General features: G+C 43.3%; 1 protein-coding gene across 4 annotated transcripts in view; it reads right to left on the bottom strand.

Annotated features, from left to right (window-relative positions):
* Nucleotides 1–1,151: 1,151 nt before the first annotated feature.
* EEF2K (eukaryotic elongation factor 2 kinase) overlaps nt 1,152–14,479 on the bottom strand; it is a 173,237-nt gene continuing 159,909 nt past the window's right edge. For all 4 annotated transcript variants that reach the window (XM_040356835.1, XM_040356836.1, XM_040356837.1 and 1 more), the window contains 5 exons: nt 11,169–11,288; nt 8,961–9,149; nt 5,369–5,493; nt 5,009–5,187; nt 1,152–2,000 (listed from right to left, as the gene is read on the bottom strand). In XM_040356835.1, the coding sequence (XP_040212769.1) occupies nt 1,891–2,000; nt 5,009–5,187; nt 5,369–5,493; nt 8,961–9,149; nt 11,169–11,288 (723 nt within the window). In that variant the 3' untranslated portion in view covers nt 1,152–1,890. The remainder of the gene's footprint in view (nt 2,001–5,008; nt 5,188–5,368; nt 5,494–8,960; nt 9,150–11,168; nt 11,289–14,479) is intronic.

Genomic DNA, 14,479 nt, shown 5'->3' on the forward strand with positions numbered 1-14,479 from the left:
CGCAGCATTTGAACGTCCATTGACATGAACGCTTAAAGAAAGGTGCCGCAAAGCCTGCAACCTATTCTATATAAACAAATATCAGATCAGCATATTTCAGCACCCACTATCTTTTTAGGCCCTTTAAACACTTGTGCGACTTGTCCTGCAACTTGGAAGTGCAAAGTCGCATGACAAGTCGTACCCCATGATTCCCAATAAGAACTATTAATATCTGTGCGACTTCAAGTAGCACCAACTTCTTCAAAGTACTACTTTGTTCCAAATTTGATGCGAGTTGAGGTCCATAGACCTCAAGTTTACACAGGCATTCCCTGAAATCATGGCAAATTTGAGGGCGCAAAATCGCGTGACTTGAAAGTCGCGTCAGTGTGAAAGGGGCTTTAGTTTGTGTAAATTAAAAATGAGAAGACAACATAACATATTTATACACTATGTTTGTTTAATCGCCCTCAATGCTTAAACTAACATCTTTAAAACCTATTGGTGGGCTAAAACCAAAAGGGAAGCATGCATCCCCTAAGCAAGGTATGAGACAATGCTCGATTCCTTTCTCTTTCCATAATCACCTCTCTTGGAACAGATAGGCACTACTTGCACTTTTCAGTGTAAGTATGGTGCTGCCCCCTACAGACTTATGCAATAATGAAGTACATATTCTTTATATTTCATCATTTATGCCTGAGGCCTTGTACACACGAGGAGACATGTCCGATGAAAACGGTCCGTGGACCGTTTTCATCGGACGTGTCTGCTGGGAGCTTTTGGTCTGATGTGTGTACACACCATCAGACCTAAATCCCAGCGGACAGAGAACGCGGTGACGTATGACACCGACGTTCTCTAACACGGAAGTTCAATGCTTCCACGTATGCGTCGAATCAATTCGACGCATGCGCGGGATTTCGGGCCGCTGGTTATACGTCATACCAGCGGACATGTCCGATGAGTCGTACTAACCATCGGACATGTCCGACGGACAGGTTTCCAGTGGACAAGTTTCTAAGCATGCTAAGAAACTTTTGTCCGCTGGAAACCTGTCCGCTAGGCCAGGAAACCTGTCCGCTAGGCCATACACACGGTCGGACATGTCCGCGGAAACTGGTCCGCGGACCAGTTTCAGCGGACATGTTCGGTCGTGTGTACAGGGCCTGAAAGAGAGGCAAAAGTAAGAAACCTTAAAACTTCACAAGTCTAATAAATTTGCAATACTTAAAAGGCGTCAGTCCACCCATAACTGGCATTTACACTATAAGGGCAATTGTCAATGGGTAAAATAGAAATTTGGCTTCTAAATTTCTCTAGGTAACTCCAGCAAAATAAATCCTGTTTTTTCTCTTCCCTTTTGTATGGCTGTTTCTGCCTAATCAGTCTTCCACATCTCCATTAATGGGTCTCAGCAGAGGGGTGGAGCTGGGAACACAGGCACAGGAATTTCAGTGCTGGAATATTTAGCAAGTACTAGAATGAATATTTAAGGAGTTCAACCCTATACTATAGCTAGAAGCAAGTGATGATACTGTGGCTGGAACTTTATTCCTGAGAGATGGTGATACACCTCAGAGTGTAATGGGACAGCAGTCAGATTATGTGAGGTCTTTTGATTTTGTCAATGCAGCAGAAGACAGCAGTATCACTTACTGTCACATAAGGTATGCACTGGAACAGTCATTCCACACAGGTTCTACTGTTGGATCTGCACACTATCGTATACGCTGTACAACATCTAACAAAAATACACTTTTTTTTTTCTTTTTCTTTTTTTTGGTCAGTGTAAACAATCAAGAAGGAGATCCAGAAAGAAAAAATTTTTTTGTAACATCTACAAAATAAACTCCTTATTGGATGAGTAGCTAAAGCTGCCATTGTCTTTGCTCTGAGTAGGGCAGATCACTCCTCCATGGCTGCCCAAGCATCCTCTGCCTTCTGGTAGTACTGATTTGCCAGTCTTCCTTTCATAGCCTCCATTGCAGCTTCAGCAGCCTCTGTGTACAAGTCACCTAGATGGAAAAGAAGACAGTGTAAGTGTCCAACAAATTATATATGCCATGGGTAGGACCTTTTATAAACAACTAGCTGAATACCCGGCGTTGCCCGGTCTTGGGGAGGAAAATCATAGTAATATAAATATACCCATCTTTTATATAAGGGTGTAGGTAAGGGTTAATTTAACTGTCATATATTTTTATTTGGCATATAAGTAATATGTGTACCAGGTATTATTGAAATATCTCCAGGCGTACAGAAGTTATGTGGGAACATACATTTCCCATTGATTTGCATGGGACTTTAACCACTTAAGCCCCGGACCAATATGCAGCCTAAAGACCCAAGGTGTTTTTACAGTTCGGGACTGCGTCGCTTTAACAGACAATTGCGCGGTCGTGCGACGTGGCTCCCAAACAAAATTGGCGTCCTTTTTTCCCCACAAATAGAGCTTTCTTTTGGTGGTATTTGATCACATCTGCGGTTTTTAGTTTTTGCGCTATAAACAAAAATAGAGCGACAATTTTGAAAAAAAAGCAATATTTTTTACTTTTTGCTGTAATAAATATCCCCCAAAAACATATATAAAAACATTTTTTTTCCTCAGTTTAGGCCGATACGTATTCTTCTACCTATTTTTAGTAAAAAAAATCGCAATAAGCGTTTATCGATTGGTTTGCGCAAAATTTATAGTGTTTACAAAATAGGGGATAGTTTTATTGCATTTTTATTTATTTTTTTTTTTTTACTACTAATGGCGGCGATCAGCAATTTTTTTCGTGACTGCGACATTATGGCGGACACTTCGGACAATTTTGACACATTTTTGGGACCATTGTCATTTTCACAGCAAAAAATGCATTTAAATTGCATTCTTTATTGTGAAAATGACAGTTGCAGTTTGGGAGTTAACCACAGGTGGCGCTGTAGGAGTTAGGGTGCACCTAGTATGTGTTTACAACTGTTTGGGGGTGTGGCTGTAGGAATGACGTCATCGATCGTGTCTTCCCTATAAAGGGAATGACGCGATCGATGCGCCGCCATAGTGAAGGACGGGGAAGCCGTGTTTACACACGGCTCTCCTCGTTCTTCAGCTCCGGGGAGCGATCGCGACGGAGCGGCTATAAACAAATAGCCGCGCCGTGGTCCCGGATCGCTCCCCGAGCGGACCCGACCTCCGCATGTAGCGGGGGGGGTCCCGATCGGACCCCCCACCCGCTAATAGGCGAGGACGTACCTATATGCCCATGTGCCTGTACGTGCCATATTGTGGACGTATATGTACATGGGGTGGTCCTTAAGTGGTTAAACAAAAACCCCGACCCTCACAAATGGGGGTAGTTAAGGGATAAATTAACTATCTTATAGTTTAAGTGGACATATAAGTAACATGTGACCAAGTGTTATCGAAATATGTACAGCCGTTTTGAAGTTATGAAGTAACATGTATTTCCCATAGAGTTGAATGGGACTTTAAAGGAAAACCCCGACCATGGCAAATGGGGGTGGGTAAGGGTTAAACCACCTATCCTATGTTTGTTGCTGACATATAAGTAACATGTGTGCCAAGTTTCATGTTAATATCTTTAGCCGTTTGGACGTGATGCTGGAACATACATACACACACACACAGACACGTTGAGTTTTATATATATAGATAATAGGTTTGAAGTTATACAAAAAGTTGGACAAATATACCCTCTGTTTCCTTTAGAGGAAGTTCATTTTGAGGCTAATGTGCCAATTTTTAGCTTCTTGGTCAGCTGTTTCAAAATGGTAATGGAATGAGTGAGATTGGCATAAGGACCTTTAAATTGCTGCATTGTGACACGCTTTAACCAGACAGGTGCATAGGTCAGTCATTAAAGAAGAATTCCAGGTATAGCATTTTTTACAGTTACATTCGTCCGGTTTGGACCAATATAACTGCATATACCATACCTCTGTGATCCATCTAGAACAGGGGTCTCCAAAGTGCGGCCCAAGGGCCAGATGTGGCCCTTTGCTAGCCTTCATCCGGCCCTTGGGGCAGTATTGCTCCCAATGGCACCAATAATGGAGCAATATTTCTTAGACTAATAGCAATGATGGAGCACTATTCCTCCTCCTACTGCCCACCAACACTGGGGCCACGTTTATTCTCACTGATTCTCTGCCATGGGGCATTTTCTACCCCAACTTGAGAGAATCCGGCCCCCCTGAATTTAGAAAGACCGTAAACTGGCCCTTTGCTTTAAAAGTATGGAGACCCCTGATCTAGAACATGGGTGATCAACCTGTGTCCCTCCAGCTGTTGTGGAACTACAAGTCCTATGATGCATTGCAAGGCTGACAGTTACAAGCATGACTCCCAAAGGCATGATGGGACTTGTAGTCTTGCAACAGCTGGAGGGCCACAGGTTGAGCACCCATGATCTAGAAGCTGGAAATCACTGTAATGGACACCCATACTCAGATAGTTGACCACTCGAGTGTCATTTAGAGGATGCTTTGCAAGCAAGCGAGGTCCCGCTCGCTCACACAGCGCGGTGACATCGCTGGATCCAGGACAAGGTAAGCCAGCGCGCGGCTGCAGGCTCTGCATAGCTACCCCGAGCGTGACTCGGGGTTACCGATCGCAGCCTAAAAAACCCACCCCGAGTCACGCTCGGGGATACCGCCAGGCAGGTTAAGAGACATTGGGGGATATTTAGGAAAGGCAAAGCCACTTTGCACTACAAGTGCTAAGGGGGACATGCAAGGGAAAAAAAACAGCATTTTAGCTTGCACATGATTGGATGAAAAAAATCAGCAGAGCTTCCCCTCATTTCAGATCGACCCCTCAGATTTACAGTGACTGCACTTCCAAGTGCAATTTCAAGTGCACTTTTCACTTGTAGTTTGCACTTGTAGTGCAAAGTGGATTTGCCTTTCGTAAATAACCCCCAATGTCACTTTGACCATGCACCCCCCAACTCCTTGGAATAAAAGCTTTAACCCTATTTTGGAAAGGTTAAATAATTATATGGGGCAATTATTTTACCTGATCGTTGTGGGTCTTTCTCCAAGTTATGTCCCCCAGAAAGCAGCATTTCAGCTTCTCTAGCCAGCAGTAGATATTTGGGTTCATCTTGGGTACCATCATATTCTCCTCCTTCATCATAATCCGTCATGTTCAGAGCAGAATTGTACCAAAACAGAGCTTCTTGCCAGTCCTGTATCCTGTACAGATATGTGTATTAGCATATCAGATTCTATTTAACTGCAAATAGCCCATTATATTTTCTGGAACAAGGGCAATACAATATCTAGAAATAGAAATAAGCTAGAAACCAAAAAACAGACGGATATACATTATTATTATTATAGCAGTGTAAAGTATATTCCTAGTCTTTGTTATTACCTGTATTTTGTAAGATTAATTCCCGTGTCATAAGCTCGCGCAATGTGTATCATAGAAGGACGGTCACCAGCTTCTGCTGCCATCAATAAATAGTTAAAGCCCTTAGTTCTGTTTTCTTCTGTGTCCTTTAGGTAAAGAATGCAAACAGGTCATTTATTTCAGGGGTCTACTGGGCTTTCTTTACACAGTAATACTATGGGCAACCAATCAGTTTATTGCACCCAGGCTAAAGCCTGGTACACATGATCAGATTGTTGGCCAACCAAGCGTCTGATTTTTGTCCAAAGGGCGTGTGTGGATCTTGTCTTGCATACTAAGGCCCAGATTCTGAAAGGATTTACGACGGCGCAGCGCCATGTACGCCGTTGTAAGTCCTAATCCGAGCCGTCGTATCTATGCGCCCGATTCTTAGAATCAGTTACGCATAGATATCCATTAGATCCGACAGGCCTAAGTCTCTTACGCCGTCGGATCGTAAATGCATTTTTCCGCTGCCCGCTAGGGGCGTGTAAGCTGATTTACGTAAATCAGCTAGATACGCAAATTCACGAACGTACGCCCGGCCGATGCAGTAAAGTTACGACGTTTACGTTAGGCTTTTCCTGGCGTATAGTTGCCCCTGCTATATGAGGCATAAGTGCGGCGTAACAATGTTAAGTATGGCCGTCGTTCCCGCGTCGAAATTTGAAAAACTTACGTCATTTGCGTAAGTCGTCCGTGAATGGGGCTGGACGTCATTTACGTTCACGTCGAAACCAATGATGTCCTTGCGGCGTACTTTGGAGCAATGCACACTGGGAAATTCCACGGACGGCGCATAAAACACGCCCCCCCTGATCCAAATTTGAATTAGGCGGGCTTACGCCGGCCGATTTACGCTGTGCCGATGCAACTTACGGAGCAAGTGCTTTGAGGATACAGCACTTGCCCGTCTAAGTTGCGGCGGCGTAACGTAAATCGGATACGTTGCGCCGCCGCAGAGATACGCCGCTGGATGAGAATCTGGCCCTAACAGTACACAATTGTCGGCCAACAAACACGAACGTAGTGACGTACTTTGAGGAATTTCAGCTCTTGAGCGCCACCCTTGGGCCCCTTCTACTAATTTTGTGTTTGGTGAGCATTGATTCCGAGCATGCGTGTTTGTATTTTCAACTTTTGTGTGACGGACTTGTGTACTGACCATCAGAAAATCTGACAACAGACCGTTGTCCGCGGAAAATTTACTAGCATGTCATCCAACATTTGTTGGCAGAAAGTTGGACAAAAATTGTCTGAAGGAGCGTACTAGCGGTCAGATTTTAGGCCAGTCAACAGACAATCCCCTGCCAACAATCTGATGGTGTGTACGAGGCTTAAGGTTCTCTGCCTTGTCCTAGGCTAAAAACCAGAGCTACAGTACATTAGTAATATTATGTAGCGACAACGCATCATGTTACAAAAATTGCCAGGATCTACTTTGTAAAAAAAAAAATTGCCAGGATTAATCACTAATGCCGCGTACACACCATCACGTCATCATGTGATGAAAAAAACGATGCTTTGAAAAACGTCAATTAAAATGACCGTGTGTGGGGGAAAACATTGTTTTATGTCTTGTGAAAAACGACAAAAAAAAATTGAAGCATGCTTCAATTTTTTGTGTCGTTTTTCAAAACGTCGCTTTTTTGTGTCAATTAAAATGATAGTGTGTGGGCAAAACAAAGTTTTTAAACCCACGCATGCTCAGAAGAAAGTTATGAAGCTAGCTTCAATGGAAAAGAGTGCTGAACGTAACCGCGCTTTGCTAGAGCATTTTGAAAAAACGATGGTGTGTAGGCAACGTAGTTTTTGAAAATGAAGTTTAAAAAACGTTGTTTTATTTCATGATTTAAAACGTTGTTTTTTTTCATCACATAAAGTGATGTGTACGCGGCATAAAAGTAGCGACTGGTTGCTAAACAGATGAAAAAAAGAATTTCTCCAACGGTGGAAATTACAAAAGAATCATGTAATTGCGATGAATCGCACATAACTCAAGCCCCCTACGCACAGGCCGAATATCGGCTGGTACAATAGAAACCGAATGACATTAAACCTGTGTGTACAGGCCCTTGTCCAACAGAAACCAATCTCACAACCAGCTTCTGTCAAATCAGCATGCTGGAAAACCAGCAGTTGATCGACTGACCGGTGTGTTCTGGCAAGGGGACAGTCCCCATATCAGAACATATTAGCACAGTGGGGAGATCACTATACTAACATTGCTTAGTTAGTACAGCGAGCTACTTGCAAACTTTTCATTTTTTTATTACCTTTTAGCTAAAATGAATGGGTTCCCTGCAACTGAAGTTGGTTAATACTCACCTCATTGATTTCCAGGGGTGTTTGATTTCTGTATACCTGTTATGCTCAGTAGTACAATCTTTTGGCCCCTATATCACTAATACGTCACTAGGGGCCAGCAGGGGGAACCATAGCACACAGAGAGGGACCAGGAAAGCAACACTCCCAAAAGTGTTGGATTCCACATATTAGGGCAGATTCTCAGAGACTTACGTCGGCGTATCAGTAGATACGCCGTCGTAAGTCCGAATCTGCGTAGTCGTATATTTAAGCATATTCTGGAAACCAGATACGCTTGAATTCGGCTAAGATACGAGCGGCGTAAGTCTCCTACGCCATCGTATCCTAGGGTGCTGGCCGCTAGGTGGCGCTTCCGTTGTTTTCCGCGTCGAATATGCAAATAAGCAAGATACGCCGATTCACGAACGTACGTACGCCCGTCGCAATTAGTTATGCCGTTTACGCAAGACATACGCCGGCGTAAAGATAAAGCAGGTCTCTAGGTGGCGTAGCCCATTTAAAGTATGGACGTCGGAACAAGCATATCTTTTTACGTCGTTTGCGCAAGTCGTACGCGAATAGGGCTGTGCGTAAGTTACGTTCACGTTGTAGGCAGTGTTCAACGTATCTTAGGCATTCCATCCGACGCATGCTCACTGGGATACGTCCACGGACGGCGCATGCGCCGTACGTTCAAAACGTCATTTACGTGGGGTCATGCTTCCCAATTTGAATTAGGCGCGCTTACGCCGGCACATTTACGATACGCCGCCGTAACTTAGGACGCAAGTGCTTTGTGGTTACAGCACTTGCCTCTCTAAGTTGCGGCGGCGTAGCGTAGATACGCTACGCCCGCCCACACTTACGACGGGGTACGTGAATCCAGGCCATTCTTCTTTTGGCAGTTTCCTTGGACTACAGCAGAGATCGTCAGCGGGGAAAGCAAATATTAAATCATATCTTTGCAGGGAACACTTAATGTTATGCATTTATCTTGGGGGCAGAGACACTCAAGGTAAACCCAGATGTGCATGTAAGAGAATTTGTGATAAGATGGGATTCAAACTAAAGATACAACGCGGCAAATTTGAAAGTACGCCGGAGTATCAGTAGATACTCCGGCGTACTTCTTCTGTGAATCTGGCCCTAAATGTTTAAATTTCTTCAGTTCAGATTTAAAATGAAAAGGGATAAATTGTTTGCCACATAGGCACTTCAGCATGCATTCATAAAGCAATATGTGTTTATCTTTGGAAAAGGGTTTCACCTGCACAGAAACTTCAGTCAGGATATGATGAGACAGCTGACAGTACATGAGACCAAGGCCAATGATGGCTTCCAGTTCTCCACAATCAGCAGCATGTTCTAGATGATATATGGCAGATTTCTGATCCCAGTCCTGATCCTTCTCACAGAAACGTCCTGCTTCATGGTAACGCACCATAGCCAAGTGAACCTACCAAGCAGTCAGGTAAAACAGGTTTATAACAGTTTACATAAGTGGATTATAGGTGGATTTAAACTACCGTTCTCATTTCTGTGATTTTGGGTAAGCACACTTTTTGATACCCACCCATTATATGTATTGTACTTTTTGTTGGGAGTTGTTACCCACCCTTTATATTGTATTTTTTGTTGGAGTTGTCTCGAAACACTGTTTTCTGCCTGGCTTTATTCCAAGCACATTTGAAATGTTACTTGACATTTTATTAATATGAATGAGCCCCTCAATTGTTAAGCCTGACCCCTTGAAGAGACGATGAGTTCCCATTCTCCGAGAACAACAATTAGCTCCAGATTTGCTTCCTCCCTCACCTTTTCGGTTCCTCTCGTTTTACCCCCAAGTCAATGACAAGCATCTTCTCAAATGGAACATCAGCTGAAGCTCCTCTCCCCCCTATACAGCTTAGCAATCAATCAACCCTCCCACCTCAGCTTTTATTCTAACTATACTTCCAACAGTCCACAGTGTCTTCATGAATAGTCCTCCTGTATTGTATGCCTTGTCAAAAATCAGATCTCACTCTTCCTTCTCCGCAGCAGTCCTTGATCTTCCTAAGTTCCAGCAGCTCTCTGAAGCCTCGTACACACGACCGAGAAACTCGACGGGCGAAACACATAGTTTTGCTCGTCGAGTTCCTTGTTAGACGGGATCCTCGACAGTTTCCTCGTCGAAAAGTGTACACGACCGCTTTCCTCGGCAAAAAAAAAAAAAAAACAGCAAGTTTCGTGCTGGTTTTTGCCGAGAAACTCGGTCGTGTGTACGAGGCCTTATTTCCTTAAACCCATGGTCATTTTTTGCTTTCCTTTCCAATGTTCCATGGTCATCTATCACTACTCGCTTGCTTCCATTCCAATATATTATCAGCTTCCTCTCTGACTTTCTGTCTTCCTGGTCGTTAACTATAGTTGCCATTCCGTTTCCTATATAACCCTTCCAATGTCCACAATCAGCTGTCATGCTGTCCCTCCCCATATTGTCCATTGTCAGCTTCCACTCTCTCTCTTCTGTCAAAGGTGCACAATCTGTTTCAGCTACACCTCTAACCCCACCACCACTGTGTTTATTCAGCTTCCCCTTCAACTCCCTCACTGGTCCAAGTAGAATAGCACACCCAACTTCATGTCTAACTGGTGATTAGTCGCTGATACAAACCATTAATGCCATAGTTTAACACGGATATATAGCTAGCAACAGTATGATATGGCCGTTAACATGTTACATTTTAGCAAATCAAAGTAAACATATGATTTAAAGTGCTTGGCCAAGAATTCCTTTTAGTGCAAAACTGAATTCATTAGTGTTAGCTCCAGAGATACAATCAGCTCAAAAGTAATTAAAAAATGTCTACATTCCTGTAAAAGTCGAGCTTGGCCTAAGCCCTACTGCCCTTTAACTCTCCTTATTGGACCTGCATTACAATGGGATACTGAGAAAAGGGAAGGCTTTGGGGATGGAGGAGACTTGACTAAAAAAGTTTAGAATTGTGTAAAAAAAAAAGTCTATACCTCTAGAGCCAATATTTACGTTGGAATGGAGTTTTCACTCATGCCTCGTACATACGACCGAGGAACTCCGCGGGCGAAACACATCGTTTTCCTCGTCGAGTTCTTGTTAGGCTTGTCGAGGAACTCGACAAGCCAATTTTCTCCATTCCCGTTGAGGAAAAAGAGAACATGTTCTCTTTTTGGCTCGTCGAGTTCCTCGACAGTTTCCTCGCTGAAAAATGTACACACGACCGGTTTCCTCGGCAAAAAAAATCTCTCATCAAGTTTCTTGATGGATTCTGCCGAGGAAACCGGTCGTGTGTACGAGGCCTCAGGGTAAACTTTGCTGGTAGGACTTTCAACTTTAAAAATGTAAAATGCAGATACAGGCAAGGCAAATTCTGGGACCTACACAGCAAAAACATGTAATGTGTTTGCTTCTGGACCCAGACGATTTCATACTCTTTGTTTCAAGTCTTAATTTTACCTTTCCGAGATTTGACTTTCCAATCTTCTTTTCAAGATCAAGGGCATTAAGCCTTTGCATTTCAACTGCAACACAGGAAGGTCGATGAATATGTATATGAGCTGCATGAAACTGGGTCACCTAAAAGAATAAAAAACGAGAATTTGTTTAATCTACATTATCTCAACAGAAATTATTGCACAGTACAACTACATTTCTGTATAAAGACTGCCTGCATACAGCATTCAACAACACATTAATGACCATAGGTTACTGTTACCTGGATGCCCAGACCCAATTTAGCAGCATCACAATGTGTCAGTTACTCTTTCACAAATTTACATACCTAAACATTTAGGGCCGGTTCACACCAGATGCAGTTCCATGCAGTTACGTCTTTTCTGCACCAATACAGTCAGTTTCGGTCAGTTTCTGCATCGGTAACTGACCAGAAACTGACTGCATGGTGTGAACTAGAGCCATTGGAATACATAGAAAACACTGTGTATGCGCATGGAACTGAACGGAACTGCATCTGGTGTGAACTGCCCCTTAATATTTATTTTTAAAGGAGAAGTATGGCAGAGGCTAAAAAATTAACAAATATTACCATAATCAAAAAAATGCTGGCAGAGCATTCTTGCCGAGATAAACGGTTGTATGTTTTTCGTCGAGAAAACTGTCGTGGATTTCGACGAGAAAAAAGGAGAACATGCTCTCTTTTTTCTCGTCGGGAGTCTCAATTTCCTCGTCGTGTTTCTCGTCGGGCAGGTTTACGATGAGAAACATGTTCGTGTGTATGCTTAGAAACCCACGCATGCTCAGAATAAAGTATGAGACGGGAGCACACCTTCGGTAAAAGTAGCGTTCGTAATGGAGATAGCACATTCGTCACGCTGTAACAGACTGAAAAGCGTGAATCGTCCATCACCAAACTTTTACTTAACACGCAGTAACATGAGATTAGCAAAAGCAGCCCCAAGGGTTGTGCCAGTGGAATCGAACTTCCCCTTTATAGTGCTGTCGTACGTGTTGTACGTCACCGCGTTTGAGAACGACGAGATTTTGTCTCGACAGTGTGTATGCAAGAAAAGCTTGACAAGAACCTCGTCAAGCTTGACAAGAACCTCGTGAAGCTTGACAAGAACCTCGTGAAGCTTGACAAGAACCTCGTGAAGCTTGACAAGAACCTCGTCGAGGAAAAAACGAAGTTTCTTTTACGACGAGATTCTTGGTCGTGTGTACAAAGCCTTTCTTTCCTTCCTCCTTTTGTTTTTCATTTCACCTATTATGTAGGTCCCTGTAACGGTCCATTTGTTGCTTGAAAGATTAGAGAGGACGGTTACAACTTCAGCAATCCACTCCCTTTTCTGTCCCTACTCTACTGGCACCTTCAGAACGGGCACACACCTGAACAGTAAACAAGTTCAAGCACTGTGCTATTCCTGTGTGTAGTGGAAAATACATAAGTGGTATAGACATGGCTGGATCTAGCAAGAGGTGTTGGGGGGGGGGGAGAGTTTTAGATGTGCCCCCCCATCCTACGTAGAATCTGTGCCTGTTGGGCTGCTTGTCACATCCCATACTGCACAGTCTGAGCACATCTCTTTCCCCCTCCTCCTGTCACACATTTTGGGTCCATTCCCTTATAGACAGCCTTTTTCTGCACACTGTGTAGCTGCCTGCTATGCTGCACAGCTGTTTTTATTTGGGAACTTCACAGGTCAGAACTGCAGTGTGTAGTGTGCTCGCATGAAAAATAGCTATAGAGGCATGCAGCATGGAGAACTTTAAAAAATAAATAGCACAGCTAAACAATATCAGGTAGCCTCTTCTGCTACTTTGCTGAACATTTGTTTGTACATAATAAAATCACATACTACTCATGCATAGCCACTCGCATTAAAACTTCAAATTTTCACCTTGAAGTTTAGAGCTTTAAATTAAACCTGTACAATTTGGAATAAAAGATATGGTGGAAAAATTCATAAGCAGAGATGTTATATCCAGGGAAAGCTTCACATCATATCGGTCATTATTTTAGGATTTAACCGCTTCCCGACCGCTGCATGTAGATATACGTCGGCAGAATGGCACGTACAGGCACACTGGCGTACCTGTATGTCCCTGCCTTTCCGCGGGTCGGGGGTCCGATCGGGACCCCCCCCCGCTACATGCGGCGGTCGGATTCCCTCTGGGAGCGATCCGGGACGACGGCGCGACTATTCGTTTATAGCCGCTCCGTCGCGATCGCTCCCCGGAGCTGAAGAACGGGGAGGGCCGTATGTAAACACGGCTTCCCCGTGCTTCACTATGGCGCTGCATCGATCGAGTCATCTCTTTTATAGGGAGACTCGATCGATGACGTCAGTCCTACAGCCACACCCCCCTACAGTTGTAAACACACACTAGGTGAACACTAAATCCTACAGCGCCCCATGTGTTTAACTCCCAAACTGCAACTGTCATTTTCACAATAAACAATGCAATTTAAATGCATTTTTTGCTGTGAAAATGACAATGGTCCCAAAAATGTGTCAAAATTGTCCGAAGTGTCCGCCATAATGTCGCAGGCACGAAAAAAATCGCTGATCGCCGCCATTAGTAGTAAAAAAAAAAAATTCATAAAAATGCAATAAAACTATCCCCTATTTTGTAAACGCTATAAATTTTGCGCAAACCGATCGATAAACGCTTATTGCGATTTTTTTTAACAAAAATAGGTAGAAGAATACGTATCGGCCTAAACTGAGGAAAAAAAAATGTTTATATATGTTTTTGGGGGATATTTATTATAGCAAAAAGTAAAAAATATTGAATTTTTTTCAAAATTGACGCTTTATTTTTGTTTATAGCGCAAAAAATAAAAACCGCAGAGGTGATCAAATACCACCAAAAGAAAGCTCTATTTGTGGGGGAAAAAGGACACCAAGTTTGTTTGGGAGCCACGTCGCACGACCGCGCAATTGTCTGTTAAAGCGACGCAGTGCCGAATTGTAAAAACCCCTTGGGTCATGTAGCAGCATATTGGTCCAGTCCTTAAGTGGTTAAAAGCAACTCTTGACTTTTCCTGTAAAATTGAGATTAGCTCTGCCTTGCTCACCTCCCAACTAGTCCTTTAGGCCCTGTTCACACCTGAGTGTTTTTGCCCATGATTAAACAGAGTCTTAAAGCAATGGGCTACTGTACTAACCAATAGTTAGATTTGGAAGGGAGAGGCCAAGATCAATTCAGGGAAAGTTGAGATTTTCATACAGTTTTGGCAGCCTAGATCATTGAATCCCAAGATCCATCATAAGCATGTGTATTTTATTGAAGGTAACCTTTAATGC

The sequence above is a fragment of the Rana temporaria genome, chromosome 6 (genome assembly GCF_905171775.1).
Source record: "Rana temporaria chromosome 6, aRanTem1.1, whole genome shotgun sequence".
NCBI lineage: Eukaryota > Metazoa > Chordata > Amphibia > Anura > Ranidae > Rana > Rana temporaria.